Consider the following 22,314-nt stretch of genomic DNA (forward strand, 5'->3'; position numbering starts at 1 on the left):
ACTTTGATTTAAAACTTTTGTTTCTTTTTAAAGTATATTCATCATATTATCCTTAATAAAAATTAATTATGATAAAGATTGATTGAGATGGAAAAGGAAAACAAAAAAAAAAGAATTCCTCAGTTTAAAAAATTCCAATGAAATTTACAAAAAAAAATTTATACACTCAGAAAATGAATGTGTACATTAAAAAAAAATTGTTAATGTCATGACAAAAAAAAAAAAAACTTTTTTAAGTAAAGTCTTTTGATCCTTGTACAAGTAAATTTTCATTCTCCTTGCAAACTCATTAAACAAGAAGAAAAAAAAAAAAAAACAATTTTTTTTTCTCTCAATTTTCAAATTTTCTTTTTACAAAATTTCCTAGTAATTTTTTTTTTTAAAATGGCGTATTTATTATTTGCCGTTATTTAAAGCTTTAAACTTTTAATTATTTAAAAGGGGGAGGGCTGCGTAACAAAGTTAAATGAAAATCTCATATTTTTTTTTATTTAAAAATTTGCGAAAAATATTTTAAAACCATTCCCAATGATAATTAAAATATTTTATAAAAGAAAAAATGAAAAAAAAATTAATGAATTTTAATGATTTCTTATGCGTTTTTCTAAGAAACTGAAATTACACATGCAAATTCATTTGAGGATTCTAACATACAAAAATTTTGCTTACTTAATTGTCTCATACTCTTTAATTAAGTGTTTGAGAATTTATATTGAATAATAACCATACTAAAATTCGAGCAGAATAAGAGAACAATAGTGTGGAGTCTTTAGAAAAATTAAAATCATAAAAAGTGAGTGCAATAATTGTTTGACAAATTTTGAGACACATTTTTTAAATATACACCGCATTCAAACGCCGGCTTGCAGAACAAAACCCTGTACGTAAAATTTTGTAGAATTTTGAAACCAATTATTCTGTATGTTGCGTGTTTAAGACGTGTGCGCCGTGTGTTGTGTATGTTATATGTTGTATGTTGTGTGTTGTATGTTATATGTCGTATGTTAGTATGTTATATGTTGTATATTGTATGTTGTATGTTGTATGTTGTATGTTGTATGTTGTACGTTGTATGTTGTATGTTGTATGTTGTATGTTGTATGTTGCATGTTGTATGTTGTATGTTGTATGTTGTATGTTGTATTTTGTATGTTGTATGTTGTATGTTGAATGTTGTATGTTGTATGTTGTACGTTGTACGTTGTATGTTGTATGTTGTATGTTGTATGTTGTATGTTGCATGTTGTATGTTGTATGTTGTATGTTGTATGTTGTATTTTGTATGTTGAATGTTGTATGTTGAATGTTGTATGTTGTATGTTGTACGTTGTATGTTGTATGTTAGTATGTTGTATGTTGTATGTTAGTATGTTGTATGTTGTATTTTGTATGTTGTATGTTGTATTTGGTGTGTTGTATGTTGTCTATATTGTTACATTGGATGTTTTTACGTTGTATGTTGTTATGTTGTATGTGTAATACAAAGTTTTATCGGGATACAAGTTGCTACTTATTAATGGTTCTGACCTCTACTGTGGTGAAAAACTTTGCTAAAAAACATAACTTATTTTAATTAACTCCGGTAACTCAGCAACAAGTTTAAGCAGTTCTAATAACCCATATACCCATAATTTTACATTTTTTTTAATTATAATTTATTCATCAAACAATCCCTTATTTAATCTTCTCTTCAATTAATTACACCTAAATTTATTCCACAATTAAAACCATTTAAAATTATATTAAAACAAAAAAGAAAACAAAGTAATTACCTATATATAACACGACTAACAATTTTATTTATAGATGTATGTAAGTATGATATATAGAAAATCAATATATATAATGTAATATATATACAATGTTTTATAATTATATAAGTACCTAACTACTCATAAAACTCAAATTAATCCTTAGGGTTAATTTCATAATTTTATTAGGTTTATTCAAGCATTAAAAGCATATTTTGCCTTAATAAATTTTCGTTGTTACTACAAACAAAAACTTTCATGTAAACAAAATAAAAATTTGTTTTTTTCTCTTTCTAGACTAATCCAATATGTTTTATTTTCCCTTGCCGTCCTCCTAAATTTATTAAAAAACAAAGTCAAGTCAGACTATAAAATAAACAAATTTTTTAAGATTTATAGTTTATTAGCTAGAAAAAATTTTGGAATGTGTAAAAAATCTGGTTATTTAAAAAAAATTTAAATTGTTTGCTAAAAGTCTGCATAATCAGGCAGTCGTAATTTTGCTCGGAATTATTACTAGAACGCGTAAGAAAATGTTGTTAACGTAGGCATGAAAAGTACGGACTAATTGTCATTTAAATTATTAATTGACAACTAGTCCGTGTTTTTCCAGACTTTTTCTCACTTGGCGAAATTTTTAATTTTAATTTTGTTTCCCAATTACATGATTTCCATATCAATTTCATAGAACTTTTAAAATATAACCTTAAAATCCATAATTTTGCTCCAATTAAAATTGACACAGAAGAAAACGACAAAATAAGGACCTTATTTTTGTATACCAAAGAAAACTATGATTCAATTTTATTTTGAAGAAAATTAAGGATTTTACCTTTAAATAAGTCTTGTACGTATAATCTTGCTTAAAAAAAAAATTCAAAAAGGATATCAAGCTTCTTTAGTATCCTTTTTTTTCTCTTTCTTGAAAAATTTTAAATACCTTTAAAGTTAGTCACCTAAAATGAGAGTTTTTGAAAATTTTATTTTTTTTTTTATTTTTCTTATTTTTTTTTTTGTTTTTTTGTTTAAATAACCGTAAATATTCAATTTTCTGTTATAGCTCAAATTAAACTTACACCCGTTAGTTATTAGTTGTGTTATATATTATTTTAAAATTATGTAGGAGGATACAAGAGGGAGAATATTTATATATAGTTAGAAAAATAAAAATAGAAACTTGTTTGCTCACAAGAAATATTCTAGAAGAGTAAAGACAGTCTCATAAATTATTCAAATTTTATTAATTTTTATCATAAATCGGTAATATTGTATACATATTTAACTAAATTAGATTTTCGTTTTAAATGGTAATTAAAATTTTATACCAAACCAAGATGTACCAATGGATTTTCCTACCCATAATCCAAGGTTGTTTGGTAAACCTTTTCCTTAGAGTTTCGAATAAACTAGATATCATGAAGTATCAATAAGCCAGTTATTTTCCACAACTGAAAATTACAAAATTTTTCACATAAATTACAAGTCCCTAATAGACTATTTGAAAAATAATGAGATTAAAATGTGCTCCTGTAATACGAACAGCATTCAACTCTTTTCAAATTATTTTGTATACGAATACGTATAATGACACTCATTAATTGTTTTCTTCTCACCACATAGGTGGAGTATAAAACAGTAAATGAGTATCTACTCTCATTTATATCTTATATGCCTTATTTAATACTAATAATTCCCTCTCTTAATTCCAAAAAAAAATTTTCTCTTTTACACTTTTTTTTAGATTCAATCGTTAATAAAGTAATATTTTAATTAAAATTTATATTATACAGAGTGAAAGAAATAATTGCACTATATATATAAGAATTTTATCCTACGATATTTTCTCTTCAAGTCAATTATGTACATATACTATAATATATACTTATACCTAATATGAATGTATATGGGGTAAGACTTATTTAAGCTACTTAAAAGAATATTTATTTAATAGGATAACAAAAAAAAAAAATTTTTTTTAAATTGATTATATCGTAAGTAAAAGTTTTATTAAACCGAACAAGCTTTAAATCTGATATTTAATAAAATAATAAGTAGATATGTTTATATATATATATATACGTATATTTTTGATGAGATTTATGTAAGTAATAGTAATAATTACCCTCTTTCACTATATATATCCTTACATACATAAATTCTCATAGATTTTTTACACACTTATTTTATAAAGTACTCTGCACTATGTTAGAGAATATATTAATCTTTTATATATATATAATTAAGTATATATATCATTATTACTTATATATATATATATATATATAAGTAATAATGATGAAAATTAATTATTGAAAAAGAAATTCATTAAAATATTGGAATCAATGAACCTTATTAAGAAAAAATAATATGAAAAATTTATAAATGAATTCATTTTGTATACAAAAGTTTATTTACTTTAATTATGATGTTAAAAACCTTTAAAAATTATTAAATATAAAAATCACCGTCGAAAATTTATTATTAAATTTTATAATAATAATGAAGTTATCAAATCTAATCAATAACAAATTTTTTAATTAAAAATATTAATATTATTTTAATTGATTATATAATTAGACTGTATAGAATTTAATATAGAATTTCTACATAGAAACTAATCAATTCAAATTTAATTAATTATCAATTTAATATTATTGTTAATAATTATAAAAAAAAATTTTCTCTATATTTTAAATTATTATATAATAATAGAATTAATTACATATTTTAATTAACTATGCTTTAATAGTAGATTCAAAATGTTGAGAGTAATTACACGTAATTAAAAAAAAAATTGCGATAATAGAGACTCCTAGCGGACTCTCTCTATTATATTTTCAAGAGTAATGATTAATCGATCAAAAATATTAAGTCAGCATATTTGAGAGTATAAATTGCTATAAAAATATACGAGTACCTCTTATTAATGTACACATATTTTAATTGGAGAGTAAAAAAGCGTTACAATCTTCATTAAATTTTTTGGTTACTTTGAGTTGTTCGATATTGTGTAAGAAAATAATGTATAACTCGATTTTGTTACTCTCAATATGTGAGAAGGAAATAAGTGGGTAATTACTAATTTGTGTTTATTTCATGTAAACCTGAATTGGGAGAGTTCTATAATTAAAATTATAGAACTCTCCCAATTATTTTGCAATCTCTAAAAATTAAAATTTAAAATTTAATGTGCTTTCGAAAATTAATATTCGAAATTTAAATAAACAATCTTTCGATTTCGATATATCAATATGCATAGTCTGTATTTAATTTTATTTTTTTTGTAGAAAAATGTTAAAATGTAATGTAAAGGTTTTGATAACAAAAATTTCTTAAATTTCCACAAAAATCATTTGTGCTTTGATATTATAAAACTGCAAGAGACAACAAATATTTTTGAATAAATTTTCGAAAATATATATTAAAATTCCGAAAAATGAGAGTATTAGTATAAGCAATACCAAATTGAAAGGGAAATTTTCTAGACTAAATTAGCATTTGTAAGCATCTGAGAAATGTAAAATTTTGGTTCGAGTGATTAACAAAAAACTCTAATTGATAATGATGAATTCGTAAGCGCAAATTCCAAAAAAAAAAAAAACAAAATTAGTTTTGATTTAATCACAAAATTACTCAAGCATGTGATAATTAATTCATAATACCTAAAATAATTTTTATACTTATACTCACATACAATATAAATTAAGTTTAATATACTATGTTCTCGAACAATTAATTTAAATAAGTTCCCCTGCACAATATTGTAATCTAAAATTTAAATATCAAGATGTATATATGTATGTATGTGAGAATCATTTATTGATAAAGCAAGCTTGTGTTTCAGTAATTATATTTTAAACGTCATATTTAGAAGTTAAAGTTCAAATTATTAAAACTAAAATATATTCACAATTTAATGTTTAAAAATTGTGACCTTTAACCTGTATTCAATATAATATTAATCTACAATTCCAAACTTATAACACACAAATATATAGGTAATTTAACTAACTTAAATAACTTTGGAAGAAAACAAAAAATTGTTATTTATGAATAATAAAAAATATATGGTGCGCCATTTTGTAAATGTCACACTTTAAAATTTTAAACGCCTTGTAAAATTTTTTATTTTCTTATTTTATTAATAAATGAATTTGTAAGTTTAGGTTAATTGTAATTTTACGGTTCTTTTAATATATTTAACTTCAATTTAACCCAAAAGCTACCCCCATACAACTTAAGTACCGTTAAATCGCAGGTAGAAATAAATTGTACGTGACTTACTAAATTTACCGTAAAAAATTATACATATAAGAATTTTTTTCGACGTTTTTTTTTTTTTTTGTAAATAAAAAATTACAAATTTACCTTTTTACACCCCTACTCTTTTTGAATTATTGAAGATGTTTTAGTATATACAATAGTATACAAGCAAAGGTGTTGTTAATTGAAGGAAAAATTTTGTGCAAAAAATGTCTAAGGATACGTGACTTTAATTCAAACGCAAGGGGATTTTTTTTTTTTTTTTTTGGTAAATAAATCAAAACCCATTGTTTTAATAATTTTACACGCCCTAATAAGAGAGACGTTAATATATGTATTTTGTCAACTTAAACAATTTTCATATTTCTTTTATTGTCAAGTGTGGAAACGGAATAATTTTGTATGTTTTTACTTAACAGATGTAACAATTTTCCTAACCTAAATCATATATTTTCCAAATTAATTTTGAAAATATTGCATTTTTTTAGTTAATGTTGGTGACAAAACACGAACAATAACCTGTCGCTTGATTTAATACTACCATATTCTTAAAATCATACAATAACACCAAAACATTGAAAAGAGTCGTGGTATTAAAGTAAATATTGCTTGTGAGTGAAAAAATAAATGAGTAAAATGATTGAAATTTTATTCATTCCTATTCACTGTATATGGAATGTTTCCGCGAAAAATATCAAGGAGATCATCGTATTGCGTCGTTCTTTAACTAATTGCCATAGTAAACTTAAAAATCAATTGAAAATTATCTAATTCTTTTATAACAAAATTAACAAAATTTCTAAACTAAAAAAGAAAAAAATTTTCAAATATATAAGAAAATATTTGTGAATATTTTTCTGGGTGTAATGGAGTCTATACTCAGAAAAAATCATTATTTGAAATTATTAAGCGTTCAACTTCATTTCCTCCAAAAATGCAGCCAAAAATGCAGCCTGTTGGTCTCATATTTGCGGTAGTAAAAATAATTAACATGCCATAGTTAATGGGGTTAATGAAATTACATTGTTTCAGAAGAAATGAATTAAATGGTATGAAATTAATGATGCTACTTCATTGCTACCATGCTACTATTATTGATTATTTAAAAACGATAAATTTTTTAAAGATTTTAACAACTTTTTCATTACTATCTTGTATTAAAATTCGCTGGTACTCGCAATGACTAAATAATCGGCAAGATGAAAAATATAGCCTTCTTATGCGATCGATTTCCTTAAATATTCCTAGTAGTCCCGAAATAGTTCTAATTAATTGAAAATAAGTAATTCAATTTTCTTTTACACTTATTAATGTCAATAGAAAATTCTAAATTTTAATTTAAAAATTTTTATATTTTAAGCTCATACAAGTGCAAATTATTATAACAATTTTCATACTCTACAAATTCGGCCTATGATTTAATTATTCTTATATATACAATGTTAGTTACCCGGAAAATTATCTTAAATCTCTTTGTATTATATAAGATATAATTTAAATCTATGAAAAATAAATAATTCTATTTAAAAAAAAAAAAAAAACAAATTTATTATTTTCTAAATAATATTTTTAATAAAATTTTTACGGAGAGAATTTCATTTAGAAACGCACAATTTTAATACTTAAGAGAAAACAAACATTTTTATTATTTATTAATATAATTTTATATTTACAAGATTATGTACAATTAATTTATACAAATGAATTCACGTTTAAATAATATAAAGTAGTGAATTTTACCTTGAAAAATTCATTTGAGAACTTTATTTTTCAATTTATATTCAAAATTTACTATACCACTACAAATTCCGTAGTATGTAAGTATATATGTATATACAAATACGGTTAATTTTTAAAAAGGAAACTATTTTTAGAATAATTTTATTTTATATTTGTATGTATATAGTGAGAATATTATAAAACAAGAAAAAAACAAAATAATAAGCATTATGCTTGGACATTAAAATTAATATTTTGTGTACATTGTTTTGAGAATTACACAGAAAAAAAAAATTATAACAATGATGTGAACAGCATATAATCGACAGTCAAATTTTTCAAAATTAAAAATATTTGGCAAAATTTATTAATAAGTCTAAGCTAAATCGAAAGTAGCACGGGACCGAAATAAAAGTACAAGCAAAACAATTCATTTACAAAAAAGCAATACTGTTACTGTTAAAAGGCTGACACTGTTATCTTTTTAAATTTAGTAGTGTTTTCCAATTGAACTAACACAGAAAAAATGCATAGGCCTGCTTAAGTCTCGATTTGTAAAACTCGATGCGAATACTATACCTCCCACTTCTAATGTTTTTCGCTTACACTCTTAATATTTAAAAATTATACATTAATTTTCCATTTCAATTGAAAAGTTTTTCCCCAAAGATGCGCATACAATTTATTATATACACTTACTTGTGTTCGACTATAAGCTATATTATAATTGAAAATAGTATTAAAATGTATGTAATTAATATTTGTGCTTACTTATCATAAAAAAAAATAAGTTTTACTTCTACTAAACTAGACAACAATATCTTTATGAAACTGAAGATGAATTTTCTAAGAAAAATATAATTAAATATTTAATTTAAATTTGAAATTAAAAATTTAATTTTGAAATAATATAGAAAACGTGCTGAAAAATTAATAAAAAAAAAAACTAATAATTATTCGAGTTCTTTCCCATTATAATATACTTTATTGATTCAGCCCTAACTCTTTGAGACCTATAATAGTATGAAGATAATAGATAAACACGAGAGAGCAAAAGTTTGAGTTTTGAAAATTTGAATGTTGAAATTTCAATAAATAAGATGGCAGACAATTTTGCTCTGCTACTTAAAAAGTAAAGAAACATTCATGCATTAAAGGGTTAACATTAGATTCCAAAACGGAAATAGAGTATTAGCATATCACATTCATACTAGGCTTGAAAAGACTTCACACAAGCCTACTACAAACGAGAATATTCAATATTCTCAGTCAATCGAGAATGTTTTTCTAAAATTACTGTGCCTTTTGTGCTCACGTTCTCAATTGTTTTAACTGCTGTCTTCAGTATATGGTAATAATCGTGTAGCTTGTGCGATTACTCATAACTTCTTGTTAATTTTTTGAATAAATTTTTTTTTATTAAATTTTCATAGTAATTTTGGAAATTATTTCTGTTAACCGCACAAACCAAAAAAAAATTTTAACCTCACTTTTATACATATATTCGAGACAACAATATTTTTCGTTAAAATTAGTTCAAAAATAACATTTGAACACAAGTACACGAGCTGAAAACTCACTCTATCTACAATACATACAAAACTTATATCATCGGAAATTTGGAGTTTTCTCAAACAATTACCACGAATCAAAACAATTGAATATAATTCAAAATTTTAATGCCTTAGGGCTTAGTTATCAAATTATTAGAAATTTATTAGAAATTCTAATCAAATTATTATAAAAAATCGCATGTTACTGCAATAAATGAGAGATATTGATATTTTGATTTGAATTAAAGGTAGGTGATATTTTAGCCATTTTTAAATGATTCTAACTGTAAAATTGATCATTGATTACTAATTACAGTGAAATTTTCATTCTATGACTCTCATTTGAGTAAATTTAACTTTTCAACTTTGTTTATTGAAATATTTAATAAAATTGTTGGATTTGTTGACGGCGAAACTTATTCTGGCAAAAAATTTCGATTGATTAATAAGACGATATCAAATCAGATCTGCAATAAGGTGTTTGCCCTCGGTTTATTGACTATCAAAATTAATAATATTTTCTTACGACCAACATTGTGTTTTATGCTTCTTCTTGTTTTTTTCGTGTTTTACAAGATGACATTTGTCAACAACACCATCATAATCTAATTTTATTATTCAAAAATCGTTAACTTTTATAGTCTTCGATTAAATACAATGAGCTCATTTTAATATTTAATGTAAATTTTTTTTTTTGTTATCATAATTTTCATAAAATAAATTACATATACTTTAAAAATAAATTTGTAAATGCCATTCAGGTAAAGGATAATGAATTTTTTAAAAAAAGGACATTAAAAAAAAACAGAAAAGTTAAGCTGAAAGAGACCGATAAACTGATAAAAACGATAACTAAAAAAACATTAAAAAAATTTTTAACTTTTTCATAAAAACAAAAAATCGAAAAACTTTCACCATAACTCAAGAAAGAGGAGAAAAATTTTCTTTTACGCCCAAAAAAAAAAAAAACCCTAATGTAAAGTCAATGAACGAAGTTGAACGTAAAAGAAAAAAATTTGTTGACCTTTTTAGACATTTAATTTACCCCAAGTAAAAAAAAAAATAAAAGCCAAAATCTGTTAAAATTAAATTTCAATGCAATGGCATTTACCGTAAACAAAAGAAATTTTCAAATGCCTTTAAAATTAACTTTAAAGAGCCTAAGTAAAAATATGAAACCTAAAAGAATTTAAAAGAAAAAATGACAGAATTTTTTTAAAAGATATTTGAGCCTGAAATTGAAGTATTTTAGGTAACTTGAACAGTCTATTAAGCGAATCCTAGATTTCTTTTGCTCTATCAATAATTCCAAAAGTAAAAAAAAAATTTAAGAGTTTGAATTTTTGCTATTTTTTTTTGTTTACTTTTTATTTGTTGTCAAAACAAGTAAATGTCACTTGTTAGTTTTAGGCCATCTATTGTTAATGAAAATAAAAGTTAATGTTCAATAAAGCACATTTCCTGTTAAAATTCATTCAAGCTGTTATAAAATTATAATTAAAGAATTTTAATTAAAAAATTCAATTAGAAATGAATGAAGATATCAAAATTGTAATTAAAAAACTGAAAAGTTGAATGAAATTTAAAAGAAATTTTAAATAAGAACTTTTAAATCAATGCATTTTTAAAAATTTTAATTTTGCATACTTTTAGGAGTTGAATATTTAAAATACATACATGCGTTCTTAATACATTATTGTTTTCAAATGCAGTATGATAATAACAATAAAGTATACATGTAGAATAAGTATATGGTAGTTGTCTTTGACGATGTAGAAGTTTTAAAACTGATTTGTGACTCGGATATACATTAGAATTAAATTATCTAGAATAGAATTTCGACAGAAGCGATAACACCCCACCATTAATAAATTAAAGGGAAATATTACAATTAATTAAAATTTTGGTAATTATTGGAGTTAACTATTAAAAGGTGTTAAATAATTGCTGGCCCCTAAAAGTGGGCGAAGTAGAACACCAAAATATAATCCTTTCAAAATTCTCGAAAAATATTCGCTGTATATGAATTCGAAATTTTGAAATTCTAAATAAGACAAAGTCAGTCAAATAGACAAGAAAGTAAATAATTTTGTTTTAAAAAATATTTGTTTTTTTTTTCTTAAACATACCAAAAATAAACAGAAACAAATTTTTGTTTTTAATTGTGTTTGTGTTTTTGTATTTTTTACTCTATTCAATATTTGAAGAACGGTAAAGAAAATTGAAAAATTTCTCAAATAAAATACGAGTACACTTAAAGATCAATGAAATTATTTTGTAAGAAATTTATTATTGAAAACATTCATTAAAAAATCATTATTATTTTAAACAGGATATAAACACATACATAATATACGATAAATGTTTATATCGTATTTAATAACATATGAGATTCGCTTAACCCTCTATTATGTACCCTTTGGGATTAATCAGTCTATTAAGTAGTAAGTTTATTTAATGAAAAAATGTACATAGTACAAATATCTCTCGGCAACACATTAATTCTAATTTGAAAATTTGGAAAAATTTACAAAAAAATTTTAAGGGATTTTGAAAATTTGAGATAAACAATGTTGTCAAAGTGTAATGTTATCAGTCAAAAATTACTTGTTTTTTTTTGGTTTTTTAACAAAATTTAAAATACCCATTTAATAAATAAAAGTGTTTTAAAAATTCACCATTAAATAAAATTAGGAAGTCTTTAGAACTAACAATAAATTATTGTATTATTGAGTGTTGGGTATAAGTATAACAAATTTTTGAACGTGAACTGTATAAAGGTTTAATTTTAATTTAAATAATTATATAAGTATGATCATTTTTACTAAGATTATAAAAATAGTATGTTGTAATTAATTGTGTGACAAAAATAAGCTTTATAGCTGTATAGGGTTAAACATTTTAAAATTTAACAAAATTCTCAAACAATTAATATAAAGAATGTTAATATTAAAATTCTTTGATTCATAAAATGTTTATTTTAATTTAAAAAGAACAAAGAAAAAATCATCATAATCTTATATTATGTGAATATTGTATAGACAGTATCAAATTATAATTAAGATTTCCAAAAAAATTAAAAAAAATTCAGTAGGCACTTTAGAAATAAATTGTTTAATATTGCCACAAAATTGAAATTATTTTTAAAGATTGAAATAAAAATTGAGTATTAAGTAGATTTTTAAGAATTTTCTAACACGAGATAAACTTTTCAAATAACAAATTGCAATATAAATGGGAGAATTATTAAAATTGTTCACATAATGTGGTAGCACAAATGTAATTCCAACATATCAGATTGTATGACGTTGTTATATAAGTACGTTAGTTGGTTTTAAAATGACATTATTCTATAAATTATAAATGATTCTAAGCGGATAATCGAAATTGGGTCATTGATACGAGCACATTATTCACATTGTAATGTAACTATATAACTAAGTACTTATAATATTAAATTATTTTTACATTTAATTAAATTATTCCCCAATTACTTAATAACTATTCAATTTCTTTCTAAATCAAAACATTATAAAGACAATAGATGAATAAAAATAATAATAATATTGTCTACAAATTATAATTGCTAGCCTCTATTAGTCATTTTTCTTTCTATATAAGTACAAAGTACTTATATACAAATAAACTTAAAAAAAAAAAAAAAACAAATAAATACTTAAGTAATTATTAATATTTTCACAAATATAGTAACGTTAAAAACTTGCAAATATTTATTCAATTCGATACTTAAATGCAAAATATTTCAATACAAAAAAAACTTATAACGAAATGGACAAGAATAAAATACTTAAATGAAACAAAAAAAAAACTTTCGAATTAACTGTTATTTATAATTAATTATAAGTAGGTACTTTGTACTTACTTATATTTAGTTATAATTAATATTTTATTTGGCAGGAAATTGTGTTATTTAACTAAGTGTTATTTAAAGTTAAGAATATTGTAAATGAAAAACATTTTAAATTAATTAATAAGAATTAATAGCACAATTAAATTGTAATTTCATTAGGCTGAATATGAAAATGAACTGAACACAAATAGGAGTTAAAATTTCCAACTAAATTTGAATTGTAATTTTATTCTTGAAATCATTTTTGTCAATTTTTTGTAATCTAGACCTCGAATTTTTAACACTATTTCTGATATTAAATTAAATTATTCTGCAAATTTGCAGAAATTACAAATAAATGCAAATTCTATAAGAACTTATACAATTTTAATTACATATACAAAATTGTTGCTTAATTCGCTTTTGCGAAATTTTGTTATTATAAATTGAATAGTTTCAGTAATTATTGTTTTGACCATAAGTACTACAAAACTCATTTAGAAGAATTATTGGTGATCCCAATCCTAATAAGTATAGTTGCTTTCCTGAGTCATGGTTCAATTTAAAAGGTGCAATTACACTTCTCATTCCATAGTTCTGGAGAAATCTAGTGTTAGCTTATTACATAACTGAGCTGAACTGGATTAAATTTTGAATTTATGTCTATTTCTGAAAGTATTATTACTTAAGCTTGCAGCGGAATGATTAATTTACCCTATCATTACGAAAATACTTAAGATACGCAGAAATACAATAAACACTGGATCATAAACAGCTGATTTATTTATACAAAACATACCATAAAAATACCATCAATATTCGGTTATTAATATTAAAATCAAAAATTCATTTTCTATTTTTAATAATATTAATTAAGAAACTTCTACAATGTCTAGTTTGCGGCAAGTATTTACATCAATTTTTTTTTAATTTTTCATTGACAAAGTTTTCTTTTTCTGTATTCTTTTACTAATTTAAATATACAAAATCAATTATCAGCTAAAATTTCAATATTTTGTAACATTAAATTCACTTTTCCACAACAACAACTTAATAGATAAATACTTAAGTACCTAAAATTTCAAGTACCCACACAATATATAAGTAAATACAATACTTAGTTACTTATCAACATTTAAATAAATTACTTTTGTAATAACAATTACTCATTTTTGAAATTGATTTTTTCATATCAAATTAGAAGAAATTTTTTCTTATCAGCTTTTAATATTTACCTATATAGATAGCCACAGCAAAGAAAAAAAAAGATTATGGTAAAATTTCACAAAAATCAATAAACTATAAATAGATTTACGAATTACAAAAAAGAGAAATTCTTTATCAAGAATAAATATTTTATTGATTAGACCACTTGAAACACATAGCAGCATTATATTACGAAATCAAAAATAAATGGAATTTAGTAAACCGAAAACGAAAATTTAGAAATTGTAAAGAAGAACTTGTATACCTAATTAAATAATTTTGAATTTCTTAATTAAGAAATAAAAAAAATTGAATACTACGCTTTTAAATGAAACCTACACTTGGACAATTTAAAGTGAATAATTCTAAAAATAAATGATTCCAAAATAAAAATTTGAAATTCAAAGAATAACGAAAATAGCCATGTTTTTAAGGATCAATTAATAAAATTTTTAAGGATACACAAGTAAAAAAAAAAATAAAAATAACAAAATACCAATAACTTACATCTTGTGTACTTACTTAAGAAATTAAGTATTCAATATTTTTAGGTTACTAAAATAATTTTTGATAAGTACTTAATAAGAATAAAAAAAAAAATCAAGGTCATTTTTAATATTTCAATGGAAACAAAAGGGTTCTAATAATTATTTTTGTAAAAAATATATAGATAAACCATTAAGAATAATTTGGAAATGAAAATTTATTTTAAAAATTGAATTTAAAATTGTCTGGTCGTTGCATACATTATATAAGAACAATATAAAGAAATAAGATTAGTAACTTAATAAAATGAGTACCAAAAATTCGTTTTTTCATTCTCACAAATTTATTCAATGAATTTCCCATGTAAGTAATTGTAATTATTTCTAAAAGTAATTAAATTTTCGAATATACATGAGAAATAATAGAATTTTTCCCGCTAAAATAATGTTATTAAATAGTCATACTCAGAAAAATTTTAGTTACTCAATATCGTATTAACTGTTACTCAATATCGTAATTATTTTATTATTATTATACTAAGTATCGTATTTATATTACTTAATATAATTTATTTATTTTACCAAAGTATAACAATTTTGTTCAAGGGATAGTTATTCAACTAAGTATGTCTAGCTCGTGTATATTTACAAATTAAGGTTATCTAATAATTCTATACTAATTTTTTTTTTTAAAAAAGATTAAATGCAACAAGTTTTGATTCATTATTTTAATAAATTCATTGTATGTGATGCGAGTAATAAAGGTTAATTTTAATAAATAATTAATTATTTTGTATTACATACAAAAAATTGTAGGTGCTTCATATGCTTTATTACAACTAAATTTGTTTTATAAAATAAACCTGTTGCTTTCAAGTCAAAAACCACTTTCTTTTAAAAAGTGTGTTTAATACACTTTTGAATTATACATTAAAATGAAACGTCTGTAACTAGTATGTAAGCAGGTTCTACTTAACTTGTTTTAAAAATTTACATTTTAATTTTTTAATATTCAGAATTAAACTGTTATAAATGAAAACATTTTACAATTACAGTTCTTATGCAACACTTTCAGTGACCAATTATTATTATCTACATATTACCTACTCAGTTTAAATAATTACATAAGTACTTACGATAATTTTACTAAAATTAAGATTTTGAAAATAGCTAAGAAGAATTTCTTTAACTATCATAGGTAATGAGCTAAAATAAAAGCTAAAGAAGCATTTTATAAAATAATTACAGAATAATTATGAATTAAATATGAAAAATTTTTTAAAAATTTACAGAATATTATCAAAAACTCTTAGTGTGAACTTGTTTTTTATCTTCAGAAAATAAAAAATTTTCTTCTTCATTTGCATTAAAATATTTTCTTTCCCTTACATATAAGTATAATTTTTTTTTTTTGTTGAATTTTTATCATTAAATAAGTAAAAAGTTGTTGTACGATAAGAATTTACTTGTTATAATTAAATTATATGTATATGCATGTACAATATATTTAGGCTTACTTCTTATTTACATAAAATATAATATTATTGCTTTTACAATTACATGTAATTTTACGTCCATTTGCTTTAATAACAAATGTTGCATCTTTGAGTTTATTCAAATATTATGAATTCTAATCAAACTATAACATGTTAAAATTGAATTTTTATTTGTAATTTTAAATTTGCTAGCCATAATTTAGTCTATACACTAATAATATAAAAATTGAAATTTGTTGAGTGCTATTTTTTTTTTAAATAAGTATTTGACATTCATTCTAAAATTGGAAAAATCAAGTTAGGTATTCATTATTTTTTAAAATGTTAAATAAAAACATTAATAACATGATATATTTTTACAATATATAGATAATATGTATAGATAATTTACCCATTTACTTAAAAGTACAATCATATATACTATGAGGACGTACTTCTATTCATTTAAGTATAAAAAATTGTTCACTGTAAGAAATTATTTGAATAAATAATGTGAAATTATAATTCCTAATCAAATACTAAATATTTAATTGTGAATATGAACGTAATACGAAAATCACCAGATCGTATCAAGCCATAGTCACCTAAGTGGGCACTTTTAATTCATAAAATATAAACAATTATTTTCTTCTCATTATTGAACTAAAAACAAGTCAGCTTCAAATAAATTCAAAAATCACCTAAAATTAAAATAAATTCTGATTAGAAAATGACTATACTGAAATAGGCCAATATGCATTCATCTGAATATTATTTGAATTAGAATATGAATGTAAACAAATTTATTTTTGAAAATAAGAAAATTCTTTTTTCATTTTTACATACCTGTGCCATTTGTGGTTTCTTATGTATATCTCTTGGATCAATTGATTCTGGATCTAAAAATGTTAATAAATTACATAATAATACACCATCACGTAATGTTAATGCTAAAACACGTATTTCAGATGTTTTCCAATTAGCTTTATGATCTGGTGCTAAAATTTTACATCGCGTTAACCAGGCAGAACATTCCCGCCATAGATTTTCTGACATAGCCATTTTTGTTTTTTTTTGTTTATTCTTATTTTTCTTCTACTTGTTTCTTGTCACTTGTGTTTTTTTTTTTTATTGTTTATTTTTATTATTCTTTTAAATTGTATTGGATTGTATTTCATATGAAACAAAAAAAAAAAAAAATAGAATTTTTTTTTTAATTGTTGATTATTTTTTTTTTGTTTTGTGTCTCCAAGTAGAATTTATATTTTATTTAAACATCACTTTATATAAACATTTATGATTAATTTCTGTAATATTTAAAAAAAAAAATTTTTATATAAAATAATCTGTTATATCTAGTTAATTTATGTAGTAGGCAGTTTTAAATAAATGGCATATTTCAAATTGGTATCTACTAAAATTAATTGAGAAATTAAAAGAAATTTTAAGCTTTGTCTCAATAAATACACTTCATATATTACGTACATACAAACAATATGTAATTTTATTTATTTAAATTGTTTCAAATATAACAAATTACAAAAAAAATTAATATTCATTTAAATATCATGTATGAAGTTGTATGTTTATTCACATATTACATACAAATATATTCAAATAATATATACATAATTATTAATATAATTCTACTGGATATAAATAAGGCCTAAGCCATAAATAATTACAGAAGAAAAAATTTTATTAAAATAATTTTTAATTTTAAATAATTGTAGGCAAAATTTTTATTATTATTATTATTATTATTGTTTCTATATTATATTTATTTAGACAACAATATATTATGTCCATATATATACATTTTACATATATATATATATATATGGTTATATATTTATTCCATTTTATATTAGAAATAAATTAAATTCTTTTTGGATAAACCATAGACGGATATGCCAAAATGTTTATTCTTTGCGCTATGTAAGAGTACGATATAGGGTGAGGCTTTGTTTTGTTATTTTTTTTTTTTTTTTGTATTTCTCTCTCTTGTTTTGTAGATTATTTAGTTTTTTTTTATTATTATTATTATTTAATTTTGCTGTTTTACATAAATGGTCAAACACTTTGTATGTTTATAGAATCACAACACACTAACAAAGCCCAATATCATATTTGTTTGTACATTTATAACTTAATCATTTTACGGGAATAAAAAAACAAAGTTAAAATTAAAAAAAATAATAATAAAAACAGGAAAATAATTTTTTTTTTTTTACAATTCTTTCATTTATTTTACACTTCTCCCAAAAAAAAAAAAATAATTTCAAAAATTTCCTTATCTTTAAATTTCTTTCTTAAATTTTAAAATTACTTTTTTTAATTTCAAAAAAAAATAAAATATTATTTAAGTCACAATTAGAATAGTTTATTTTTTTCTATTCTTTTCTTTCTTATTATAATTAAATAGACATATTATTCTTCTTAAAATTCCATCAAATTTAAATAATAATAATAATAAGGAAAACAAAAAGTAATAAAAAATATCTCCGAATCCGACGGAAGAACGTTTAAAATATTTTAGATAAAAAAGAAACTACACCAACCGTATTAATTCACAAATTCCACACAAATGACATTTCCTGCCTGTATTTATGTCAAATAAAAAGAAACAAAATCAAAATAATCAGAATAAGTGAAAAAGAGAAAAAAAATAAATTGTCACAAAATGTCAATATAAAAAACAGAAAAATTGTATTGAATCGATATTTAAATAATCGAAAAATTTTATTTTAATGTCAGATCTACAATATATAGAATTGAAATTTTTTTTTTTTATTTTCGTAAATAAATTAATTTTGTAAATTAACATACAGAATCAATTTGATTTACATATTTTTAAATAATATATAGAATTGAATAAATTAAAAAGATATTTTTAATTAAGCTAAATATTCAAGGAAATTATCCAATGTGTTTAAAATATCTAATTGAATATTATTGACAGTTGCTGGAGCTGAAGAAATATCATTTAAAGGCTTTCATGTGTAAATTATTTTACAATTTGATTAATTTAATTTATATTTAAACCGAAAAATTCATTGAAATTATACAAAACCAAATCAAATTTTAAATAGTCAACTTGTTTTTCTATATTGAGGTATTAAGCATTCCAATTATCCTAATTCTTCTTCTATACTACTGTTGGACCTACACAATTTGAATTCTTGCTAGTGTATGAAAAGAGATTTTATTAGAATTTATATAACTTTATTGCGAATAAATCATAAATCGTAAATTAAACAAATATTTTAATGCAAATAATTTTGTAAACAAAAAATACATTTTGTTTTTACATTGTATTAATATATAATTATGTACGTACATAAAATGGTCATTTCTTTCTATTTCACCTAAATTTTTTTTTTTTGTTTTAACACTTCAAAAAGGGGAAGTAAATATTTTTTTTTTCCTTGCTTTTTTTATTAAATGTTTTTTTTTTATAAGAACTATATTGTTGATAATAGTTTATCAATTTTAATTTTAAATTATTTTTTAAACTATTTCATATTTATCAACAAAAAGGAATGTTTCTTTAGAGAATTTAACTGGTGTTTCATCTTCAAGTGCAATAACTTCTTTTGCTTTCAAATCAGCATATGGCGTTTTTGAAACAAATGATACCTTAAAATATGTAAACAAATAATTAAATCAATAAAAAAAATCAAAATTTGCTTAAAATACTAGCGCTGATAGTTTAAAATATTAATATTAATGTTACTTAAGTGAAGATAAAGTACCTGCAATGGGAAGAAATCTCCTGGAATTGAAGATGCACAACTAAATTCTAAAGATCCAGCTTTATTTGAAGCATCAATTATAGGCAAATTCCATTGTAAATTATGTTTTCTGGAATCAAAAGTATATGTTCCATCACATTCGCCAACATTTGGATGTACTGACATTCTAAAGAAAGCAAAAAACAATTATAAATAACAACGAATTTGCATTAATTTAAAAAAATTCAAAAATTAATATAAAAATATACTTACGGTAACGGAATTGTTATACAAACATCTTGCAATTCTAATCTTTGACATTCTAATTCATATTCAATATTAACATCACACCCACCATCTCCATTTTCAGATGGCCAACAATTAACTAAAATAAAAATTAAATTAATTATTTCTTTAGAATAAAATTTTTTTTTCAACTAAATTACTTGTAAGTGGTACAGCTGAATCATCTTGAGTTTGATACCTCCATTTAAGGACACCCACGTCAGTGTTTAATGGGAAAGGTTTTGCGGGATTTTTAAGACCAATACAACATTTCGACTTAAACAATTCTTTATCAACGTTGGGATGTGTTTGTAATTGAATTCCACGAGTATCGTTATTTTCTAACGCTACTTTAATTTTTCCGAATTTTTCGTCAGAAATTCTTAATGTTAACAAACCAGATAATTCAAACGTTTGTAGACCTCCGTCACGACCGAGCCGAACCACAATTTTATCTTCCATTTTCAAATGAACACTACAAAAGTTTTTAAATTTTTCTTTTAAGATATTAATTAATGACTATTAATTAGATATTACCTTTCCGTATGAACGTCAGAAGCGATTTTCGGTTTTGATACAGCACTAGGAGTAACTGAAGCTGGAGTTAGATTAGAAATCTTTTCACCTTCACTTTTAAGTTGATCTACAAAAGTATCCACATCTTTAGATTTTCCGCCAAGTTTCAAAGCATTCTTAGATGCCGGTTTACTAAAATTATATTATTTTTGTGTTTCGAATTACATTTTATTTTATTTTGAAATTTATTTTAGTTACGTTGGATTAACTGTTGGCTTTATATCGTTACTAGATACATCGATCGATGGGGTAGTAATTGCTGTTGTATTACTGATTCCACCTGAAGAACCAAAACCATCACCGAAACCATAGTAACCACGTTTCGACCCAGAATTTCCAATACCTCCACCACGTTTTGCTGCTTCCATTCGTTGCCTTTGCAATTCTTTTGCTTTTTCTCTCATTTTTTGTTTTGCTTCCCTTTCTTGTGATTGTCGAACCGCTTGATAAACTTTTTCTTCGTGCGAATCCATTTCAACGAAAGTTTTAATTTGTGCTAAATTAACACTTTCTCGATAACCTAATGCAACAATTTCATCAAAAGCAAATATTAAATTGAATGCATTTTCTACTATTTCTTTTTCTTCTAGTGAGTGGCAATACTCTGGTATCTAAAAAGATAAATTTTTGTTTACAATAAGACTTAGTTATCTAATTATAGCTTCAAAATAAAAAAAGGCGAAAAATACTAACAACTTTAGAAAATAAACGTAAAGTTTCCAAATCTTCTAAAATGTTACTAGCTTTTGTTGTAATAAGTAACATATACAATTTTTCCATCGGTTGATAGACATAACGCACTGAATCCGTCTCAACAAATGTGTGCTGTTTTCCAGTTGTCATCAACTTTGGAAAAGCAGCTAACAGACCTTCAATTCTTGCTTTGGTCATTTCAACAAATTGCCTTGAAATTATTACTAAGCAAATTTTTTAATAAGAAATTTAATTATAACATGCGTTTTCTTTTATTTACCTTTGCCGCTTTTGGTACATACTGCTGACGCGATAAGAACCTGAAAATATTATTTAATAACATTAACATATTTATTACAAGTTTCACATTATAAAAAGCTTACCATTTTAAATACAAAATTAGATTGAAATTTGATTCTAAATTTTCCAAATTTTTAAATATAATCAAAAAACTTATAAATCCAAAAAATTCCTTACGAAGATTTCGGATTTTCGGTGACGTGTGCTGGGATGTTAAATGTCAAAAATGTCAATATGTGTGACACATACAAAAAATGTCAGTTGTCAAAATAAAAACTTTGTAGTAAACATTTGCAAGGCTACCAACTGGCAAAAAAATAAACTAAATGTGAATTTGAGATGTCCATAAATTTTTTATGAATGCGTTTATGCAATTTTCATTCGATTTCTCATAGCAAAATCAAGAAGAAATAAAATTTCTGTG

The 22,314-nt window shown here is 22.8% G+C and overlaps 2 protein-coding genes across 4 annotated transcripts in view; both read right to left on the reverse strand.

The window, feature by feature from the left end:
* Window positions 1–18,544, reverse strand: part of LOC129607646 (protein vav) — a 146,310-nt gene extending 127,766 nt beyond the window's left edge. For 2 of the 3 annotated variants that reach the window (XM_055518782.1, XM_055518781.1), the window contains exons 1-2: window positions 18,202–18,544; window positions 17,149–17,609 (exon numbers count right to left, since the gene is read on the reverse strand). In XM_055518782.1, coding sequence (XP_055374757.1) covers window positions 17,149–17,364 — 216 coding nt within the window. In that variant the 5' untranslated portion in view covers window positions 17,365–17,609; window positions 18,202–18,544. The remainder of the gene's footprint in view (window positions 1–17,148; window positions 17,610–18,201) is intronic. The other variant, XM_055518783.1, reaches the window with a different exon arrangement.
* A 979-nt stretch (window positions 18,545–19,523) lies between these two features.
* Window positions 19,524–22,113, reverse strand: LOC129607681 (coatomer subunit delta). The gene is made up of 9 exons (XM_055518834.1): window positions 21,974–22,113; window positions 21,871–21,910; window positions 21,591–21,814; window positions 21,096–21,508; window positions 20,859–21,029; window positions 20,483–20,796; window positions 20,310–20,421; window positions 20,058–20,223; window positions 19,524–19,941 (listed from the first exon to the last, which is right to left on the reverse strand). Exons 1-9 carry the CDS (start codon window positions 21,974–21,976, stop codon window positions 19,813–19,815), a joined length of 1,572 nt encoding a protein of 523 aa, XP_055374809.1. The 5' UTR covers window positions 21,977–22,113; the 3' UTR covers window positions 19,524–19,812.
* Between the last annotated feature and the right edge of the window lie 201 nt (window positions 22,114–22,314).

The sequence above is a fragment of the Condylostylus longicornis genome, unplaced genomic scaffold (assembly GCF_029603195.1).
Source record: "Condylostylus longicornis isolate FDR11 unplaced genomic scaffold, ASM2960319v2 ptg000028l, whole genome shotgun sequence".
NCBI lineage: Eukaryota > Metazoa > Arthropoda > Insecta > Diptera > Dolichopodidae > Condylostylus > Condylostylus longicornis.

Bases quoted from the DNA above. Each gene is read 5' to 3' on its own strand.
- LOC129607681 (XM_055518834.1), bottom strand. The intron at 21,815-21,870 runs GTAAATAAAAGA...AAATTTGCTTAG, and splicing joins ATGTACCAAAAGCGGCAAAG to TAATAATTTCAAGGCAATTT. The intron at 21,509-21,590 runs GTTAGTATTTTT...TTATCTTTTTAG, and splicing joins TACGTTTATTTTCTAAAGTT to ATACCAGAGTATTGCCACTC.